The 24,101-nt window shown below is 46.7% G+C and overlaps 1 protein-coding gene across 1 annotated transcript in view; it reads left to right on the forward strand.

The window, feature by feature from the left end:
* LOC135030174 (uncharacterized) overlaps window positions 1-24,101 on the forward strand; it is a 130,227-nt gene that overhangs the window by 103,448 nt on the left and 2,678 nt on the right. The window contains exon 2 of the mRNA XM_063953916.1: window positions 13,176-13,586. Coding sequence (XP_063809986.1) covers window positions 13,176-13,586 — 411 coding nt within the window. The remainder of the gene's footprint in view (window positions 1-13,175; window positions 13,587-24,101) is intronic.

Here is a 24,101-nt window from a genome sequence, read left to right on the forward strand (position 1 = left end):
ACAAATAGGAATCCATCCCAAATAGAAGAGATGACATCTCAGATACCAGAGTCACTTTGGACAAAAGATGGACAGGACACTGGATTAATGGCAAACGTAGCTCCAGTAGTAGTACAAGTAAAAGAAGGTAGGATAGCTCCAAAAATCCCACAGTATCCTCTGAAGCCAGAGGTGGAGTTAGGAGTTTTTCCCGTAATAGAGCGCTTGCTACAACAGGGCATTCTAGTAAGAACGTCCAGCACAGCAAATAGTCCCATCTTCCCTGTTAAAAAGAGTGGGGGGAGGGGTTACAGGCTAGTGCAGGATCTAAGGGGGATTAACAAAATAGTCGAGAGTCAGTTCCCCGTAGTGCCTAATCCAGCTGTCATCCTAATGCAAATTCCTCCCACTGCCAAATTTTTCACTGTTATTGACCTCTGCTCCGCTTTCTTTTCGGTACCTCTGCACCCTGACAGCCAATATTTGTTTGCATTCACATACAGAGGAGTCCAATACACGTGGACTCGGTTACCCCAAGGTTTCATAGATAGTCCAAGTATATTTTCTCAGGCTTTGCATGATTGTTTACAGTCTTTCCAACCGGAAAGTGGATCAGTGTTGATACAGTACGTGGATGATCTACTACTGTGTTCTGATTCATTGGAGGCATCCCTGAAGGATACGAAACAGCTCCTGTTTCATCTTTCAGACACAGGTCACAAGGTCTCCAAAGACAAGTTGCAATTATGCCAAGCTAAGGTAAAATACTTGGGACACTGTCTAACACAAGGACTGAGACACCTGACCGCTGATAGAATCCAAGCCATTAGAGACATGACACTGCCACAAACCCAGCAACAGATCAGGACGTTTTTAGGAATGTGTGGGTATTGCCGTAATTGGATCCCAGGGTTTTCCATATTGGCGCTACCTTTGCAGGAAATGGTCTCTTCAAACAAACCTGATCGGATTTCGCATACAGACGAATCTGAAACAGCATTTGAGAGACTCAAACAGTGCCTAACGCAGGCACCAGCACTAGGTATGCCAGACTATGGGAAACCCTTTGAACTATACGGAACAGAAAGTGCTGGGTGCGCAGCAGGTGTACTAACACAAAAACACGGTGATGCCAGCAGGCCAATTGCATACTACAGCGCTCAGCTAGACACGGTAGCGCGATCCCTCCCCACATGCTTGCGTAGCGTTGCGGCGATAGCATTGCTAGTGACGAAAAGCGAAGATGTCGTGCTAGGCCACAACCTCACAATCCATACACCACATGCGGTATCGGCCTTATTGAATTCTGCCCAAACCAGACATGTCTCATCAGCAAGGTTTACGAGATGGGAATTGGCATTAATGGCCCCAGTAAACATCACCATAAGGAGATGCAGCGCATTAAACCCTGCAACATTTCTCCCAGGTGTGCCTGGACAGGCACAAAGGGTGGGAGGTGAGAGTGATGGGGAAGGAGGATTTAATGCAAAGGAAGATACACATGATTGTATGGAATATTTGACCCAAAATTTTACCGCAAGGCCTGACATCAGTGACAATCCACTAGAAGATGCAGAACTCACGTTCTACACGGACGGTAGTTGTCACAGACAGTCAGACTCGGGAGACTTGTGTACTGGATACGCAGTCGTAGATGACCAAGACACCATAGAAGCGGAACCGCTAGGCCCACCTCACTCAGCCCAGGTTGCTGAACTGGTCGCCCTAACCAGAGCATGTGAATTGGCTAAGGGTAAGTCTGCCAATATCTACACCGATTCTAGATACGCGTTCGGGGTAGTCCATGATTTCGGAGCGCTATGGCGTCTCAGAAATTTCATGACGGCAGCTGGTACACCGATAGCGCATGCAGCTCACATAAAAAGGCTTCTAACAGCGATACAGGAACCCGACAGAGTGGCTGTTATCAAATGTAAAGCACATACATATAGCCAAGACCCAGTATCCCTTGGTAACAGCCGAGCAGACGAAGCTGCAAAGCTTGCAGCTGCTACCCCCATACGGACAGACACCACACAACTGATGGTATTTAATACCATCAACACACGAAAGTTGTGTGAAATGCAGAATTTGTGTTCCACTCAGGAGAGAGCAGTCTGGAAGGCAAAGGGATATGGCCAGGAGTCCTCAGGGCTCTGGACGGATGGACATGGTAAACCAGTGGCCCCCAGGGCATACCTTCCGTGTCTGGCTGAAGCAGCTCACGGGCTGACTCATCTAGGCAAGGAGGGGATGTGCAAATTGGTAAGAGCATACTGGTGCGCCCCAGGATTCTCCTCTCATGCTAGTAAAAGAGCAATGTCATGCCTTACCTGTCTGAGAAAGAATATTGGAAAGGCAATACCTACAGAACCATCCCATATCCCACCTGCCGGCGGCCCTTTCCAAGTAATACAAATTGACTTCATTCAATTGCCCCCATGTAGAAATTTAAAGTATGTACTTGTCTGTATAGATGTTTTCTCAAATTGGGTCGAGGCTTTTCCAGCAGCTACAAATACCGCTATGTTTACAGCTAAGAAAATTGTGCAGGAATTTGTATGTAGATATGGTATCCCTAGAATCATTGAAAGTGATAGGGGTACCCATTTTACAGGTGATGTCTTTCAAGGAATGTGTAAGTTGATGGGAATTGATAGTAAGCTGCACACTCCGTACCGTCCACAGGCGAGCGCGAAGGTCGAAAGAGTGAACAGCACTATTAAAAATAAATTGAGTAAAGTAATGGCAGAGACAGGATTGACGTGGCCAGAAGCTTTACCCATTGTTTTGTATAGTATCAGAACCACTCCCAGGTCCCCTCTTAATCTGTCTCCTTTTGAAATTCTGTTTGGTCGACAACCGCATGTCATGATTAACCCTCAGGATGATTTGAAATGTAACAATGAAGTAACTGTAAAGTACTTAATTAATATGAGTAAGCAGTTGAAGAATCAAAATGATAATCTGAAGTTGGTGATTCCTGATTTACCAGATAGTAATTGTCATGACATTGAACCTGGGGATTATGTAATGATACGAAATTTTCTACGCTCAGGTTGTCTTATTGATAGATGGGAAGGACCATACCAGGTCTTATTGACTAGCACCACAGCATTGAAGGTTGCTGAGAGAGAGACTTGGGTCCATTCATCCCACTGCAAGAAGGTTGCTGATCCAGAGAAGTCCCGTGATAAGGAACAGACGGTAGAGGTTGTATCACTAGAGTGTCTGTTCCAGGAGGACTGAGGCGGCACCTGAGCCTTGAAGACCGAAAGCAGCTGTCGACTCCCCTCTCCCTTTTATTGTTTTCTCCACTTCCCATCCCCTCTCCCTTAAAATTTCTTTTTCCCCCTTCTCATTCTTCTCTATTTCCTCCTCAAAGATGGACTTGCCCCAAGAGACTGTAATCCGGATTTTGATGTTAACCATGATGTTGACCAGAGCAGTCTGTTCCGGCGAGAGTACCATAGAGGTCGAGAGAGGTTCTGGAATGGGTTCCGATTATGATGATGGAGGCGTAGTTTTCCAAGATCAACCAAACCAACAAGCAAAGGCGAGTATCAGAAAACGATCCGATAGAAGAAATTGTGATGGATTGTTAGCTGAGGAAAATTGTATCTGTAGGCTATGTGATAATCTGGTTGAAGATGGATGCATAAAGAAATGCCAATCTAGTTTTAATATCCATATGGACCGGCATCCATTGAGTGACTATCACTCTCTAGTGGGTAGCGTGTTAAACCAAACAGATTGTTGGGTATGCTCTCAAGTACCTCAGGGTCACAGTAAATCAGGGCTAGTACCATTTCCTTTAACGTTAGGGGAGGTACTTGAGCTAAGTGGTGGGAGACCGGTGGACCGGAGGTTTAACATCTCCAGCCCTCCTAGTTTGAAGCTCCACCAATACCATGTGGATAGGTCCCTCATATGTTTTAACATCTCCAATCCCAGAAAACCGGGAAATTGGGAAGTGTCATGGAGCAACCTTACCATGACCTTTTCACACAGAGCAGATAGAATGCCTACAGATACAGAGCTCGTACGCCACATAGCCAGTAGAGGAAAATCTTTCCGGTATCGATATACCTTAGGAAATAGGATTACTAAAGTTGGAGAGGTATCACCAGGATACTGTGCACATATCGTACAAACCGATACGTGCATTAGGCAGATGGAAGAATTAGGGTCAGGAGATTTCACCTGGAAGGTTTGTAACATGGTCATGTCCTTCTCCGTCCCATATGTTCTCCCCGATGATGCATATTTCATATGCGGGAGAAAGGCGTACAAGTGGCTTGCCCCAAACTCTGAAGGATTGTGTTATATTGGAAAAGTATTGCCTGAAGTGATGACTGTTACACATGACAAAATGAAGGACATACACCGTGGTGCCCAAGCTCCTTATACTCACACTCATTACGAACACCGAGTTAAAAGACAACTGTCAGAAAGGTTAGAGCATCCGGCCTCTGATCTTATCCATGAATCCACCGGGATTCAGGTTCTGGTAGCGTTAGATTTCACTCGTACCGCTCGAGGAGTGATGAATTATAGATACATTTCCGCACTCGCCAATTTGTTAGATAATATCACTGAAATGTATGATGACACGTTTAGATACACTGGAAGAGAACTTCAAGCTTACAAAACAGAACTAGTTCAGCATAGGATGGTTCTTAATTATCTTACAGCAGTAACAGGCGGATATTGTGTTACATTGGCAACACAGTACGGCATAAAGTGTTGCACGTATATCACAAATAGCACCGAGGATCCGGTAGAGGTCATAGACCAAAAGATGGATGATATTCTGCAATTAAAGTGGGAATTTCGTCGAAAACACAATCTCACCCTTGCTGCTGTAGGTAATGAGCTGACTGGTTGGGTGTCATGGTTGAACCCGCGAAATTGGTTCTCCGGTTTGGGAGAGTGGGCTCAAGGAGTCATAATGGATGTTGGAAAGTTTCTACTGTGTATTTTGGGTGTCGTTATATCGTTTGGATTGATATTTAGATGCGGGCAGGCTTTGATGAGGTGTAAACAAAGTACGAAAGTGATGAGCTTGAGGAGTGAGGAAACTGTAATTAACCTGGATTTGATTTATGACCCAATGCTAGAAACCATGACGTAATGATGTAATGAGTATACGGTCCGTCTTTCACCCATTTCTATGTTTTCCTCCGAGGTACAAAGACCCACGTAGACGAAGGATTTGATGAGCCAAGGGGCCGACAACGGAAAGATGGAAAGAAGAAGAGCAGTCGACCTGATATACAAGATTTTGATGGACAATGCCATGGGTACCCCAGTTTCCCTAGGAACTTTAAAATCACGATAGCCCAACATTTTTTGTAAATCCATGGACGTTGTTTGCTTTACTCACGATTTATGAGCAAAAGCACAAAGAAGAAGACTCCAATCAACCGACACCAATCAAGACCTCAATCGACGAATGTACATTTCCCTGACATAGAATACCATTGCATTTTTCATAAGTGTTCTCTATCTTCATCTCTACAACCCTCAGGTAATGACACACATAGACGATAGGGAATTCAGGCACAGATATCAGCAACCACATACCTCCCCCATTCATGTATCATCAACTAAAATGTGCATCCCCATTTTGTTACAACTACAGCCGAAATGAGCTCGGTAAAGTTTGACAGCCCATCCACAGACCTGTACCACAGGATAAGAAGGAATTCAAATGTATACTTCGCAATACCTCGAAGCTTGATCTACCACACGTACGGCACGATGATACATGACCCTCCAAACATGGACTCATACACACATGCTCCTGCTTTCTCACTAGGTCATACCCTCTTCACACCTTCTCCTCTCTCCTCCCCTACCCAACCATGGAAATCAATTAACCCCTGACTTACATTTTTCTCCTTAAATGTTTTGTGGCAGTTATTATTGACTGCCAAAGGGTGGACTGTCAAAGTCAGAAAAATGTCTCAATGCACGTTGCCATATTTGCACCGCACACTGGTCCGTGCTGCGCATGCGTACGCTCTCCCGTGGAAGCGCATACCCGCAATAGCGTGCACTCGCACGCGCAGTATGCGCATTTACGGTAGAGTTTATGTGATCGTAGCGTGCGACTCATTAGTTACAAATGTTCACAATTAATGTAGTTTATAGATCATGATCCCTTTGATAGTTTCTGTAAGTTTGGTTAAAGTATAATGTCCCAGAGCTGAGGAATCCCTCTTTGCATCGTACGAAGGGTTTAACAGGAATCATACTGCAGTGTTTGGTACCCATCGGAAGAGTATTTAATTAGCAATATTCCGGTGTTGGTTTGGAGCGTATTAATCGCTCGTGCGAATAGTTATGGACATAAGAAGTTTATGTCCATTTCTATGATTTGCACATACTCAGGTATGCGGCGGGAAACCCAGTTTCCCACCCACCTGAGCTGTTGGAAATCGTCACAGCCCACCTGTATGAATCACCCTATGACCTTTTGTTATGATGCAGGGCCGAATTCCTTCGGCCAATGGACAATGGGATTGTAGGACCAGGAGATTGCATTGTGTGTGGAGCATAAATAGGCAGGCCGACCACATCCAGCTCTCACTCTCTCATCAACGGTTATCTGCTGATAATCGGGAGCTGGATATCGAGGCGCTGGCGATCATACCCTTTGTGCGTAAGTTCTCTCCATAATCATTGTCTTTCTGCGAGCCAATCTCTCTCTCTCTCTCTCTATCTCTCTCTCTCCTCTTTTTCTCTTAAATACCTTATAGTATTATAGTATTGTATCGTATTGCATTTAGGTCAGTGTAGTATTGTCTTTTTGTATTTATTGTTTAGTTCTGTGGTTAGGAAGTCTCTGTTATATTGTAGTGTATCATATGTACTGTTATCCCCTTTTACAAGTATATTAGACATAATACAGTTAATAGGCCTTGGAAACCTAAACCAGTATCTGTGTATTTCCTATAGTGATAAGTGTTCATTTGAGCGTCGGTGACGCTCATGCAGCTTTGTAGATAGTCAGGTTCCACAAGGTTGCACTTACACCCTGTACTCACATTAAGGTATTCAGTGTATTTCATCGGTATAAGGTTTAACATAAAGGTATAGTGTTGTGAGCGTCTGCATCGCTGGTGACCTCCTCGTGGTCTCTAGCGTACGCTACGTTACAGCGAATCTTTCCCCTAGACATAACCAATAACGTGTCCTGTGATCACTGGGCCGTGAGCGAACGTGACGCTTGAGCGTCTCGCCTACGGCTGAGCGATCGCTACGCAGATAGCGTACCATTACGGTACTTCTTAAGTAAACAGCGTACAGTGTTCTTAGCTTCATAAAGGGTTGTTTATACGACAAAGGAATTTAGCATTGTCATGAATAATAGCGTTTGGAATGACGGTAAATCCTGCTGAAGATAAATGGTATTTCACTAGTGGGGTAACCAGTTCCCCGTGCAGCTCATTTCAGTGGCCCCTGCTGGTTCCCTAAATTCATGTAAATGCTCCGCTACTGTCTCTGATTCCTAGCTTGTGTAGCTCTGACAGAAATGATGCTGATACTGGCAAACAAATAACTAATATAATAATTACAACATATATTATTGCATTCATTAGTTAGGAGTGTGGTGAGCCCGCCGAAACTGTCCACCCGGCACACGATAACTCATACTGTCCACCCAGTACATGACAACTCATACTGTCCACCCGGCACATGACAACTCATACTGTCCACCCGGCACATGACAACTCATACTGTCCACCCAGTACATGACAACTCATACTGTCCACCCGCCACATGACAACTCATACTGTCCACCCGGCACATGACAACTCATACTGTCCACCCGGCACATGACAACTCATACTGTCCACCCAGTACATGACAACTCATACTGTCCACCCGGCACATGACAACTCATACTGTCCACCCAGTACATGACAACTCATTCGGTCCACACAGTACATGACAACTCATACTGTCCACCCGGCACATGACAACTCATACTGTCCACCCGGCACATGACAACTCATTCTGTCCACCCAGTACATGACAACTCATACTGTCCACCCGGCACATGACAGCTCATACTGTCCACCCGGCACATGACAACTCATACTGTCCACCCGGCACACGATAACTCATACTGTCCACCCAGTACATGACAGCTCATACTGTCCACCCGGCACATGACAACTCATACTGTCCACCCAGTACATGACAACTCATACTGTCCACCCGGCACATGACAACTCATTCGGTCCACACAGTACATGACAGCTCATACTGTCCACCCGGCACATGACAGCTCATACTGTCCACCCGGCACATGACAGCTCATACTGTCCACCCGGCACATGACAACTCATACAGTCCACCCGGTGCATGACAACTCATTCTGTCCACCCGGCACATGACAACTCATACTGTCCACCTGGCACATGACAACTTATACTGTCCACCCAGTACATGACAACTCATACTGTCCACCCGGCACATGACAACTCATACTGTCCACCTGGCACATGACAACTCATACTGTCCACCCGGCACATGACAGCTCATACTGTCCACCCGGCACATGACAGCTCATACTGTCCACCCGGTACATGACAACTCATACTGTCCACCCGGCACATGACAACTCATACTGTCCACCCGGCACATGACAGCTCATACTGTCCACCCGGCACATGACAACTCATTCGGTCCACACAGTACATGACAGCTCATACTGTCCACCCGGCACATGACAGCTCATACTGTCCACCCGGCACATGACAGCTCATACTGTCCACCCGGCACATGACAACTCATACAGTCCACCCGGTGCATGACAACTCATTCTGTCCACCCGGCACATGACAACTCATACTGTCCACCTGGCACATGACAACTTATACTGTCCACCCAGTACATGACAACTCATACTGTCCACCCGGCACATGACAACTCATACTGTCCACCTGGCACATGACAACTCATACTGTCCACCCGGCACATGACAGCTCATACTGTCCACCCGGCACATGACAGCTCATACTGTCCACCCGGTACATGACAACTCATACTGTCCACCCGGCACATGACAACTCATACTGTCCACCCGGCACATGACAGCTCATACTGTCCACCCGGCACATGACAACTCATTCTGTCCACCCAGCACATGACAACTCATACTGTTCGCCCGGTACATGACAACTCATACTGTTCGCCCGGTACATGACAACTCATACGGTCCACCCGCCACATGACAACTCATACTGTCCGCCCGGTACATGACTACTCATACGGTCCACCCGCCACATGACAACTCATACTGTCCGCCCGGTACATGACAACTCATACTGTCCGCCCGGTACATGACAACTCATACTGTCCACCCAGCACATGACAACTCATACTGTTCGCCCGGTACATGACAACTCATACGGTCCACCCGCCACATGACAACTCATACTGTCCGCCCGGTACATGACACTCATACGGTCCACCCGCCACATGACAACTTATACTGTCCGCCCGGTACATGACAACTCATACTGGCCGCCCGGTACATGACAACTCATACTGTCCACCCAGCACATGACAACTCATACTGTTCGCCCGGTACATGACAACTCATACTATCCACCCGGCATATGACAACTCATACTGTCCGCCCAGTACACGACAACTCATACTGTCTGCCCGGCACACGACAACTCATACTGTCTGCCTGGCACACGACAACTTATACGGTCCACCCGCCACATGACAACTCATACTGTCCGTCCGGTACATGACAACTTATACTGTCCTCCCGGTACATGACAACTCATACTGTCCTCCCGGTACATGACAACTTATACTGTCCGCCCGGTACATGACAACTAATAATGTCCCCCGGTACATGAAAACTCATACTGTCCGCCCGGTACATGACAACTCATACTGTCCACCCGGTACATGACAACTCATACTGTCCTCCCGGTACATGACAACTCATACTGCCTGCCCAGTACATGACAACTCATACTGTCCGCAAGGTACATGACAACTCATACGGTCTGCCCGGCACATGACAACTCATACTGTCTGCCCGGCACACGACAACTCATACTGTCTGCCCAGTACATGACAACTCATACTGTCCGCCAGGTACATGACAACTCATACTGTCCGCCCGGCACATGACAACTCATACTGTCCACCCGGTACATGACAACTCATAGTGTCCCCCGGTACATGAAAACTCATACTGTCCGCCCGGTACATGACAACTCATACTGTCCACCCGGTACATGACAACTCATACTGTCCGCCTTGTACATGACAACTAATAATGTCCCCCGGTACATGAAAACTCATACTGTCCGCCCGGTACATAACAACTCATACTGTCTGCCCGGCACATGACTACTAATAATGTCCCCCGGTGCATGACAACTCATACTGCCTGCCCAGTATATGACAACTCATACTGTCCGCAAGGTACATGACAACTCATACTGTCTGCCCAGTACATGACAACTCATACTGTCCGCCCGGCACATGACAACTCATACTGTCCACCCGTTACCTGACAACTCATACTGTCCACCCTGTACATGACAACTCATACTGTCCACCCGGTACATGACAACTTATACTGTCCACCCGGTACATGACAACTCATACGGTCCGCCCGGCACATGACAACTCATACTGTCCACCAGGCACATGACAACTCATACGGTCCACCCAGTACATGACATTTCATACGGTCCTCCCGGCACATGACAACTCATACTGTCTGCCCGGTACATGACAACTCATACGTTCCACCCGGCACATGAGAACTCATACTGTCATCCCGGTACATGACAACTCATACAGTCCACCCGGTACATTACAACTCATTCTGTCCACCCGGCACATGACAACTCATACTGTCCACCCGGTACATGACAACTCATTCTTTCCACCCGGCACATGACAACTGACACTGTCCACCCGGTACATGACAACTCATACTGTTCGCCCGGTACATGACAACTCATACATTCCGCCTGGTGCATGATAACTCATACTGTCCACCTGGCACATGACAACTCATACTGTCCACCCATTACCTGACAACTTATACTGTCCACCCGGTACATGACAACTCATACTGTCCACCTGACACATTACAACTCATACTGCCTGCCCAGTACATGACAACTCATACTGTCTGCCCGGCACATGAGAACTCATACTGTTTGCCCGGTACTTGACAACTCATACAGTCTGCCCGGTGCATGATAACTCATACTGTCCACCCGGCACATGACAACTCATACTGTCCATCCGGCACATGACAATTCATACTGTCCACCCGGCACATGACAACTCATACTGTCCACCCGGTACATGAGAACTCATACTGTTCGCCCGGTACATGACAACTCATACTGTCCACCTGGCACATGAGAATTCATACTGTCCACCCGGCACATGACAACTCATACTGTCCACCCGGTACCTGACAATTCATGCTCTCCACCCGGCACATGACAACTCATACTGTCCACCCGGTACATGACAACTCATACAGTCCGCCCGTTGCATGATAACTCATACTGTCCGCCCGGTGCATGACAACTCATATGGTCCGCCCGGTACATGACAACTCATACAGTCTGCCCAGTATACGACAACTCATACAGTCCGCCCGGTGCATGACAACTCATACTGTCTGCCCAGTACATGTCAACTCTTACTGTCCGCCCGGTACATGACAACTCATACTGTCCACCCGGTGCATGACAACTTATACTATCCACCTGGCACATGACAACTCATACTGTCTGCCCGGTGCATGACAACTCATACTGTCCACCTGGCACATGACAACTCATACTGTCTGCCCGGTGCATGACAACTCATACTGTCCGGCCGGAACATGACAACTCATACTGTCCACCCAGTATATGACAACTCATACAGTCCACCTGGTGCATGACAACTCATACTGTCCACCCGGTACATGACAACTCATACTGTCCGCCCGGTACATGACAACTCATATGGTCCTCCCGGTGCATGACAACTTATACTGTCCACCTGGCACATGACAACTCATACTGTCCACCCAGCACATGACAACTCATACTGTCCACCCAGTTTAAGACAACTCATACAGTCCACCCGGTGCATGACAACTTATGCTGTCCACCTGGTCCTCTACAACTCATGCTGTCCGCCTGGTGCATTACACCTCATACAGAGCACCCAGCACATGAAAACGTACATTTTCCTCACATACATGAAAACTCATACTACTCACCCGGTGCATGAAAACTCATATGGTCTGCCTGGTACATGACAGCTCATATGGTCGGCCCGGTACATGACAGCTCATACGGTCTGCCCGGTACATAACAACTAACTAGGGGACAGAGGAGAAGAATGTGGGATCCTCCCTGATTTTACACTAGCCTGCATGACACTTTACTAGCCACAAAAGCAGTACGAACAGTCTGCGTGACATCACTGTACCATAGAGCCAATCTGCCTAGCGCTGGTATTCCTAAAGAAGTGGGGTCTGCTCAAACTAGGAACATGTCAAACTCTTCTGTGGTGGGATTATTACTGTACATTGTGTTACAATATATCATTAATATTCTATTTTACTGGTGCACTGTAGGTCTAAGCCAGCCAGCCCTTTTGTACCCAATTTCGAGGGCTGCCATGGCATACTTGGAGAACCACAAATACAGTATATGCATGTCCTGGCTGATAGAGCCGTACCTCTACTGCACCTGCAAAATAAAATATAAAAGATAATGCACACAGGTAGACAGACAAACACACTGTTGTAAAAAACAAAAAACCACCCTCCAAAAGAAACAAAAAACCTCATTATAGTATAAATCTTTTGGTAAAACTTTCTACTGTCTCTGTAGGCATCTCACAAACTTGAAAACATACAAAATCATATAACACATTGTTCTCCCATAATGAGCCCATCGTAAATGGTGGGTCATTCATGGACCCTCCCAATAGGTACAGTATGAAGGAAATCAGAGAATGGCAGCTACAATGCATGGCAATTAGAGGGGACCCAGTCCCCCACACAGCTTTTTTTCCCTATTTTGCTTATTTACACTTAGAGAAAAGGACGGGCCTGCTAGGGCACTAGGGATAAGTGCAGTGCTTTGTCAGTACTCCCAGATGACAGCAATGTTTTCTATTTCCAGGTGCAGTTGGAGCTCTGTACATTTTTGCTGCTCAATCCCAAGTGACAGGATGTGAGAATGGCTCCACCATGCTGGCGGTGTCCTATAAAATATGTAAGGAAATCCAGTGGCTTCAGATTAGATGGGAACTCGTCATCGATACAAAACCTGTCCAGCTGGTTATTTGCACCATACAACCACTGAATTCCTCCAAAAAGGAGCTAGACTTCAGAATATATCCACCCAATGGATTTGAGAAACGGATGACTATTATTCCCCATAACGGGTCTCTCAAAATCGAACACCTAAAGGTGACGGACAGCGGAACATACAAAGTATCAGTGCTGGACTCCAACCTCACTGTCTACACCAACATCAACCTCACCGTTTCCTCTTTCATCAATGTCCCAAAGAATTGTGTCCAGTCAGAAGGTAAGCCATCATTTACACTCAAGAGTCAGGTCTGTTAAGGTTTATCCTCCTATAATTCTTTGTACTTGAAATTTTTAATAGATCCAATAAATCTGGATCTTCAATCACCACCTTACAACCGTTCAACTTGTTGAGTCTTCCAGTTCCGAGCTCTGCTCTCTTCTGGTGGTAGATGTCATCTCCTCCTAACCATTCTGTGGTTCCATCGCTGGATATATCATCTTCACTGTAATTTCCATTTGCTGCTCTTCAATACTAGAATTCAGTGCCATGATCGATAGGAACGTCCTTTATAATTGCTGTACGACCCGTGCCAGGAACATTGCGACTCACGTGGGGGGTCATGCAGCAATGCACCCCAAATAATCACTGGAAACAACGCACCTAAAGAAAGGTGCAGTTACGTGTAAACATGTCACGGAGAGAAATATAATTATTTTAGTCTGTAGAGTGTGGCATATGCCCCGCAGATTACAGTGCAGACACTGGGCCTGAGTCATACACAACGCCGATATCTGAACGATTGTCGGCCACCTACACACGATCTACACACAAGGCACCTCAATGATGTCACTCACAGTGGTTATTCACGGAGTCACTGAGAGTCAGGGACTGTTTATGGTCTAGGTGGGTGAGTGAAGGCAAAAACACAGGTTTGTCACAATCGTTTTTTGTTTTTTTTTATGAAGGGGGGCACATCTCAGGGTGCAACTGCGATCCTGTACGCAGAAATAAATGGCACCATCATCTTAGTTACATCGGCCATTCTAAGTGACCATATGCTCACTCCAGGAGTCAATGTTTTCTTGATCTGCTTTCAATGCTGAGAATGTTGCAGTCAGCTGTGCGGACTTCAGGGGGCGTCTCAATACAAATCCCGGCAGCTGTACATTAGTATATTTACGTACATTGTCAGATTGACCTGCATGTTCTAGGCAATATCGGTAATGACTAGAGATGTGCACCGGACATTTTTCGGGTTTTGTGTTTTGGTTTTGGATTCGGTTCCGCGGCCATGTTTTGGATTTGGACGCATTTTGGCAAAATCTCCCTGAAAATTTTTTGTCAGATTCGTGTGTGTTTTGGATTCGGGTGTTTTTTTTCTTCAAAAAACCCTCAAAAACAGCTTAAATCATAGAATTTGGGGGTAATTTTGATCTTATAGTATTTTCTCTGACGTCCTAGTGGATGCTGGGACTCCGTCAGGACCATGGGGAATAGCGGCTCCGCAGGAGACAGGGCACAAAATTTAAAAGTTTGACCACTAGGTGGTGTGTACTGGCTCCTCCCCCTATGACCCTCCTCCAAGCCTCAGTTAGGTTTTTGTGCCCGTCCGAGCAGGGTGCAATCTAGGTGGCTCTCCTAAAGAGCTGCTTAGAAAAAGTTTGTTAGGTTTTTTATTTTCAGTGAGTCCTGCTCGCAACAGGCTCACTGCAACGAGGGACTTAGGGGAGAAGAAGTGAACTCACCTGCGTGCAGGATGGATTGGCTTCTTAGGCTACTGGACACTAGCTCCAGAGGGACGATCACAGGTACAGCCTGGATGGGTCACCGGAGCCGCGCCGCCGACCCCCTTGCAGATGCCGAATAGAGAAGAGGTCCAGAAACCGGCGGCAGAAGACGTCTCAGTCTTCATGAGGTAGCGCACAGCACTGCAGCTGTGCGCCATTGCTCTCCGCACACTTCACACCAGCGGTCACTGAGGGTGCAGGGCGCTGGGGGGGGCGCCCTGGGCAGCAATGTAATATACCTATTCTGGCTAAAATATATCACATATAGCCTCTGGGGCTATATGGATGTATTTAACCCCTGCCAGGTTCCAAAAAAACCGGGAGAAGAAGCCCGCCGAAAAGGGGGCGGGGCCTATTCTCCTCAGCACACAGCGCCATTTTCCTGCCCAGCTCCGCTGCGAGGAAGGCTCCCAGGACTCTCCCCTGCACTGCACTACAGAAACATGGTAAAAACAGAGAGGGGGGGCACTTATTGGCGATATTTATAATATTTGAGCTGCTATAAAGGGAACACACTTATTAAGGTTGTCCCTATATATATTTATAGCGCTTGGGTGTGTGCTGGCAAACTCTCCCTCTGTCTCCCCAAAGGGCTAGTGGGGTCCTGTCTTCTATCAGAGCATTCCCTGTGTGTCTGCTGTGTGTCGGTACGTGTGTGTCGACATGTATGAAGACGATGTTGGCGTGGAGGCGGAGCAATTGCCTGTAATGGTGATGTCACCCCCTAGGGAGTCGACACCAGAATGGATGGCTTTGTTTATGGAATTACGGGATAGTGTCAGCACGCTACAAAAGTCGCTTGACGACATGAGACAGCCGGCAAACCAGTTAGTACCTGTCCAGGCGTCTCAGACACCGTCAGGGGCTGTAAAACGCCCTTTACCTCAGTCGGTCGACACAGACCCAGACACTGACACTGAATCCAGTGTCGACGGTGAAGAAACAAACGTATTTTCCAGTAGGGCCACACGTTATATGATCACGGCAATGAAGGAGGCTTTGCATATCTCTGATACTGCAAGTACCACAAAAAGGGGTATTATGTGGGGTGTGAAAAAACTACCGATAGTTTTTCCTGAATCAGAGGAACTGAATGAAGTGTGTGATGAAGCGTGGGTTACCCCAGATAGAAAACTGCTAATTTCAAAGAAGTTATTGGCATTATACCCTTTCCCGCCAGAGGTTAGGGCGTGCTGGGAAACACCTCCTAGGGTGGATAAGGCGCTCACACGCTTATCAAAGCAAGTGGCGTTACCGTCTCCTGATACGGCCGCCCTCAAGGATCCAGCTGATAGGAGGCTGGAGAATACATTAAAAAGTATATACACACATACGGGTGTTATACTGAGACCAGCAATCGCCTCAGCCTGGATGTGCAGTGCTGGCGTGGCTTGGTCGGAGTCACTGTCTGAAAATATTGATACCCTGGATAGGGACAGTATTTTACTGACTATAGAGCAGTTAAAGGATGCATTTCTTTATATGCGAGATGCACAGAGAGATATTTGCACTCTGGCATCAAGAGTAAGTGCGATGTCCATATCTGCCAGAAGAAGTTTATGGACGCGCCAGTGGTCAGGTGATGCGGATTCCAAACGACATATGGAAGTATTGCCGTATAAGGGGGAGGAATTATTTGGGGTCGGTCTATCGGATCTGGTGGCCACGGCAACGGCCGGAAAATCCACCTTTTTACCCCAGGTCACCTCCCAGCAGAAAAAGCCGCAGGCTTTTCAGCCGCAGTCCTTTCGTTCCTATAAGAACAAACGAGCAAAAGGACATTCCTATTTGCCCCGAGGCAAAGGAAAGGGTAAGAGACTGCAACAAGCAGCTCCTTCCCAGGAGCAGAAGCCCTCCCCGGCTTCTACAAAGGCGTCAGCATGACGCTGGGACCTTACAAGCAGACTCAGGGGCGGTGGGGGGTCGCCTCAAACATTTCAGCGCACAGTGGGCTCACTCGCAGGTGGACCCCTGGATCCTGCAGGTAGTATCTCAGGGTTACAGGTTGGAATTCGAGAAGTCCCCTCCTCGCCGTTTCCTAAAGTCTGCTTTGCCAACGTCTCCCTCCGACAGGGCGACGGTATTGGAGGCCATTCACAAGCTGTATTCTCAGCAGGTGATAGTCAAGGTACCCCTCCTACAACAGGGACAGGGGTATTACTCCACGCTATTTGTGGTACCGAAGCCGGACGGCTCGGTAAGACCGATTCTAAATCTAAAATCTCTGAACCTGTACATACATGGTGTCCTTGGACATCAAGGATGCTTACCTTCATGTTCCAATTTGTCCTTCACACCAAGGGTACCTCAGGTTCGTGGTCCAAAACTGTCATTATCAGTTTCAGACGCTGCCGTTTGGATTGTCCACGGCACCCCGGGTCTTTACCAAGGTAATGGCCGAAATGATGATCCTTCTTCGAAGAGAAGGCGTCTTAATTATCCCTTACTTGGACGATCTCCTGATAAGGGCAAGATCCAGAGAACAGCTGGAGGTCGGAGTAGCACTAACCCAAGTAGTGCTCCAACAACACGGGTGGATTCTGAATTTTCCAAAATCCCAACTGATCCCGACGACACGTCTGTTGTTCCTAGGGATGATTCTGGACACTGTTCAGAAAAAGGTATTTCTTCCGGAGGAGAAAGCCAGGGAGTTATCCGATCTAGTCAGGAACCTCCTAAAACCAGGAAAAGTATCTGTGCATCAATGCACAAGAGTCCTGGGAAAAATGGTAGCTTCTTACGAAGCGATTCCATTCGGCAGATTCCATGCACAAACTTTTCAGTGGGATCTGCTGGACAAATGGTCCGGATCGCATCTGCAGATGCATCAGCGGATAAAATTGTCCACAAGGACAAGAGTGTCTCTGCTATGGTGGTTGCAGAGTGCTCATCTGTTAGAGGGCCGCAGATTCGGCATGCAGCACTGGGTCCTAGTGACCACGGATGCCAGCCTGAGAGGCTGGGGAGCGGTCACACAGGGAAGAAACTTCCAGGGCGTGTGGTCAAGCCTGGAGACGTCTCTTCACATAAATATACTGGAGCTAAGAGCAATCTACAATGCTCTAAGCCTGGCAAAACCTCTGCTTCAGGGTCAGCCGGTGTTGATTCAGTCGGACAACATCACGGCAGTCGCCCACGTAAACAGACAGGGCGGCACAAGAAGCAGGAGGGCAATGGCAGAAGCTGCAAGGATTCTCCGCTGGGCAGAAAATCATGTGTTAGCACTGTCAGCTGTGTTCATCCCGGGAGTGGACAACTGGGAAGCAGACTTCCTCAGCAGACACGATCTGCACCCGGGAGAGTGGGGACTTCATCCAGAAGTCTTCCACATGATTGTGGTCCATTGGGAAAGACCAATGGTGGACATGATGGCGTCCCGCCTCAACAAAAAACTGGACAGGTATTGCGCCAGGTCAAGAGACCCTCAGGCAATAGCTGTAGACGCTCTGGTAACACCATGGGTGTACCAGTCAGTGTATGTGTTTCCTCCTCTGCCTCTCATACCAAAAGTACTGAGAATTATACGGCAAAGGGGAGTAAGAACGATACTCGTGGCTCCGGATTGGCCAAGAAGAACTTGGTACCCGGAACTTCAGGAGATGCTCACGGAAGATCCGTGGCCTCTACCTCTAAGACGGGACCTGCTTCAGCTGGGACCGTGTCTATTCCAAGACTTACCGCGGCTGCGTTTGACGGCATGGCGGTTGAACGCCGAATCCTAAGGGAAAAAGGCATTCCGGAAGAGGTCATCCCTACCCTGGTAAAAGCCAGGAAGGAGGTGACTACACAACATTATCACCGCATTTGGAGAAAATATGTTGCGTGGTGTGAGGCCAGGAAGGCCCCGACGGAGGAATTTCTACTGGGTCGATTCCTACATTTCCTGCAAACAGGATTGTCTATGGGCCTCAAATTAGGGTCCATTAAGGTTCAAATTTCGGCCCTGTCGATTTTCTTCCAGAAAGAATTGGCTTCAGTTCCTGAAGTCCAGACTTTTGTAAAAGGAGTACTACATATACAGCCCCCGGTTGTGCCCCCAGTGGCACCGTGGGATCTTAATGTAGTTTTGGATTTTCTCAAATCCCATTGGTTTGAGCCACTCAAATCGGTGGATTTGAAATATCTTACATGGAAAGTAACCATGCTACTGACCCTGGCTTCAGCCAGGAGAGTGTCAGAATTGGCGGCTTTATCGTATAAAAGCCCATATCGGATTTTCCATTCGAACAGGGCAGAACTGCGGACGCGTCCTCACTTTCTGCCTAAGGTGGTTTCAGCGTTTCACCTGAACCAGCCTATTGTGGTGCCTGCGGCTACTAGCGATTTGGAGGATTCCAAGTTGCTGGACGTTGTCAGAGCATTGAAAATATATATTTCAAGGACGGCTGGAGTCAGAAAATCTGACTCGCTGTTTATACTGTATGCACCCAACAAGCTGGGTGCTCCTGCTTCTAAGCAGACGATTGCTCGTTGGATTTGTAGCACAATTCAACTTGCACATTCTGTGGCAGGCCTGCCACAGCCTAAATCTGTCAAGGCCCATTCCACAAGGAAGGTGGGCTCATCTTGGGCGGCTGCCCGAGGGGTCTCGGCATTACAACTCTGCCGAGCAGCTACGTGGTCAGGGGAGAACACGTTTGTAAAATTCTACAAATTTGATACCCTGGCTAAGGAGGACCTGGAGTTCTCTCATTCGGTGCTGCAGAGTCATCCGCACTCTCCCGCCCGTTTGGGAGCTTTGGTATAATCCCCATGGTCCTGACGGAGTCCCAGCATCCACTAGGACGTCAGAGAAAATAAGATTTTACTTACCGATAAATCTATTTCTCGTAGTCCGTAGTGGATGCTGGGCGCCCATCCCAAGTGCGGATTGTCTGCAATACTTGTACATAGTTATTGATACAAAAAAATCGGGTTGTTATTGTTGTGAGCCGTCTGTTCAGAGGCTCCTACGTTTGTCATACTGTTAACTGGGTTCAGATCACAAGTTGTACGGTGTGATTGGTGTGGCTGGTATGAGTCTTACCCGGGATTCAAAATCCTTCCTTATTGTGTACGCTCGTCCGGGCACAGTATCCTAACTGAGGCTTGGAGGAGGGTCATAGGGGGAGGAGCCAGTACACACCACCTAGTGGTCAAACTTTTAAATGTTGTGCCCTGTCTCCTGCGGAGCCGCTATTCCCCATGGTCCTGACGGAGTCCCAGCATCCACTACGGACTACGAGAAATAGATTTATCGGTAAGTAAAATCTTATTATTAACCTCAATAACCACAATTTCCACTCATTTCCAGTCTATTCTGAACACCTCACACCTCACAATACTATTTTTAGTCCTAAAATTTGCACAGAGGTCACTGGATGACTAAGCAAAGTGACCCAAGAGGGCGGCACAAACACCTGGCCCATCTAGGAGTGGCACTGCAGTGTCAGACAGGATGGCACTTAAAAAAATTGGCCCCAAACAGCACATGATGCAAAGAAAAGAGAAAAAGAGGTGCACTGTGGTCGCTGGATGGCTAAGCTAAGCGACACAAACACCTCAATATTACAGGAATTATTTGTTCTAATCAATGGTATTATTGGTCCAAATCACTGGAAGAAAATGACAAAATCACTGGAATTATTAGTTCTAATCAATGGTATTATTGGTCCAAATCACTGGAAGAAAATGACAAAATCACTGGAATTATTCGTTCTAATCAATGGTATTATTGGTCCAAATCACTGGAAGTAAATTACAAAATCACTGGAATTATTTGTTCTAATCAATGGTATTATTGGTCCAAATCACTGGAGGAAAATGACAAAATCACTGGAATTATTTGTTCTAATCAATGGTATTATTGGTCCAAATCACTGGAAGAAAATGACAAAATCACTGGAATTATTTGTAAACATTTGTAGAAAGTCGCTGCTTTCTGATTACAGAAATGCTCAGATATTCCTGCGAATCCACAATCCCTTCCCAGAGGAAAAAGAAATTGAGAAACCGTTGTTTGAGAACGTTTGTTCTCTTTCCCTTACAAAGGTACAAACCACTTTCCAAGAAGACTGACGTTTTTGGGATTATGGAGACATAATGTTTTTGAATATAAATCCTAAAGCAGGTGGTGTATTAGAGCAAAAGAGTGCAAGAGACCAGCCATGCAGTTTCTGAAATATTATGACAAAATGTTACTGTATTTCATAAGCACTCATTCCTAACTCTGCTAAGTACTGTTTGGTATTCTGTATCTGGCTTCCATGAGGTAGTTGTCCATTATTTCAGCTTCCATTGACCTTTTTGAAAGCGGTAGAAGTTATCGATTCTTTTTTTTTTTCCCCTATTTTTAATTTTCTCCTGCATAGCCCAGTAAAATGTTGCAATGTTAAGTATAGACTTGTGCCTTCTGGGGGTCCACTTCTTCACCAAACACAGCCAAATCTCATCCTGATTCCTAACCCTCTGTTCCACGTTCTCTATGTACCCCATCTATGTCACCCATGTCTGTCTACCCCTCCCCTTTAGATTGTAAGCTCTCACGAGCAGGGCCCTCTTCCCTCATGTGCTTATATACTGTTGGTCACCAAAATGCTGCACTGTAATACTATATATACTGCTTACAAAAATGCCGCACAGATATGGAATGGATACTTGCAGTGACACAGAGCTGCAAGATACAGCAATGGCCTACTGTACAACTATATACTGTTAGTCACCAAAATGCTGCACTGTAATACTATATATACTGCTCACAAAAATGCCGCACAGATATGGAATGGATACTTGCAGTGACACAGAGCTGCAAGATACAGCAATGGCCTACTGTACAACTATATACTGTTAGTCACCAAAATGCTGCACTGTAATACTATATATACTGCTCACAAAAATGCCGCACAGATATGGAATGGATACTTGCAGTGACACAGAGCTGCAAGATACAGCAATGGCCTACTGTACTGTACTACTATAATTATTATATAGATGACAGATATAAAGTTACATTGTGGGGGAATCCAGTATACGTTCTGTAACCAGGTACCAGTGAATGGCCACATCATGTATATAGGTGACAGATATAATGTTACATTGTGGGGGAATCCAGTATACGTTCTGTCACCAGGTACCAGTGAATGACCACATCATGTACTGTATATAGGTGACAGATATAAAGTTACATTGTGGGGGAATCCAGTATACATTCTTTAACCAGGTACCAGAGAATGGCCACATCATGTATATACTAGGTGATAGATATAAAGTTACATTATGGGGGAATCCAGTATACGTTCTGTCACCAGGTACCAGTGAATGGCCACATCATGTATATACTTATACTGGTGGTCCCCAGTCCCCACAATGCAGCACACTGATCATATATTTGCAGCACACTGAGCACAGAGATTTGCATTACACTGAGCACAGATATGGAGCGTTTTCAGGCAGAGAACGTAGATATTTTCAGCACACTGAGCACAGATTATTTGCAGCACACTGAGCACAGATATTTGCAGCACACTGAGCACAGATATTTGCAGCATACTGAGCACAGATTACGGAGCTGTTCAGGGAGAGAACGCTGCCATGTCCTCTCCGTTCAATCTCCAATGCACGTGTGAAAATGGCGGCGACGCGGGGCTCCTTATATAGAATACGAATCTTGCGAGAATCCGACAGCGGGATGATGACGTTCGGGCACGTTCTGGTTAACCGAGCAACGCGGGAAGATCCGGGGCTGCCTTGGAACCGTGTAAAATGGGTGAAGTTCGGGGGGGTTCGGATCCCGAGGAACCGAACCCGCTCATCTCTAGTAATGACCCATGGGGGCACGCATCATTAACGCTATTGTACGTACACACTGGACGATCATCGTAACTGTTATGGTCCACCAGGCGGTCCGTGTCGGACGCAGGTCCCGGTCCATGCCCGTTGATCTGGATGCTGCATCTCTTCCGGCTGCCTGAGTCCCTGACGCTGCCGCCACATGGCTTGCTGGGAAAAATGGCACATGAACATTTGTAGAATTGGGGAATAGGTCACAACTGAGCTGCGTCCTGGGCGCACAGGAGGGTCTGTAATCAGTGATGTGCAGCTGCCAGCAGCATTGAGCTTGAGACATAGGTAAAGCTGCAAGGGGAATGGGATCCAAGCAATGCAGAGATACAGAAGTCGTAAGGAATTTTTGCTGGTTTTGGTTCTAATTCATGAGAGGGTTTTGGTTTTGGATAAACGTCCCCGCACTGGTTTTGGTTTTGAATCCGGATTTTTACATTTTTTTTTTAATTTAGAAATTGATAAAAATAGCTAAAATCATGATATTTTTGCAATCTCCAAAACCTGAAATTCAAATTTAAAATCCAAATTCTGAACTGCAGGAAGATTCGAACTGAGACTCTGTTCAGTTCAGATATTCTCCATAGATCCCGGCTGGGTTTTGGTTCAGTTCGGATCCACAAAATTCGGATGGGTGTGGATTTCTGGAGAACCAAACCGCACATCTCTACAGGGATTCACTGTAGTTTGGAGAGCTGAAGGTCACTGCAGTGCTGATACAGTACTTGGGAGCACAAATTAGCTGCTGGTTGTAGAATCCAGCAACACTAAGACACAGGAATCTCAGGTGTAGACTGCAGAACCAGGAAATCAGCAATGTGGCTTGTTGCTCTGGCAGTGTGTCGGTGAACAGGAAGGGTTTAAATAGGAGCTGTAGGTCACAGATTGGCTGCCAGAGTCAGCTGAGGCAAAGAAACATTCTGACTGGAGGAGACAAGATGCAACATGGTGGCACCCATGCACTAGCTCCACAATACAAGTACAGCCAGAAATCCTGACCTGACCAGCAGGAGAGGTAATTGATACTGTAAATCACTGCATGAAATAGAATTTGAAAGTCCAGTTTGAGGCAGATAGAAAGTGAATAGGTTAACATGGTTAAAAATTCAACAGGGTCAATAGATCAACAGTTAAATGGTCACATCGACTTAGGTTGATAGGGTAAAAAGGTCAACATGCAAATGGT

This window comes from Pseudophryne corroboree, chromosome 1, assembly GCF_028390025.1.
Source record: "Pseudophryne corroboree isolate aPseCor3 chromosome 1, aPseCor3.hap2, whole genome shotgun sequence".
In the NCBI taxonomy this organism is placed as follows: Eukaryota; Metazoa; Chordata; class Amphibia; order Anura; family Myobatrachidae; genus Pseudophryne; species Pseudophryne corroboree.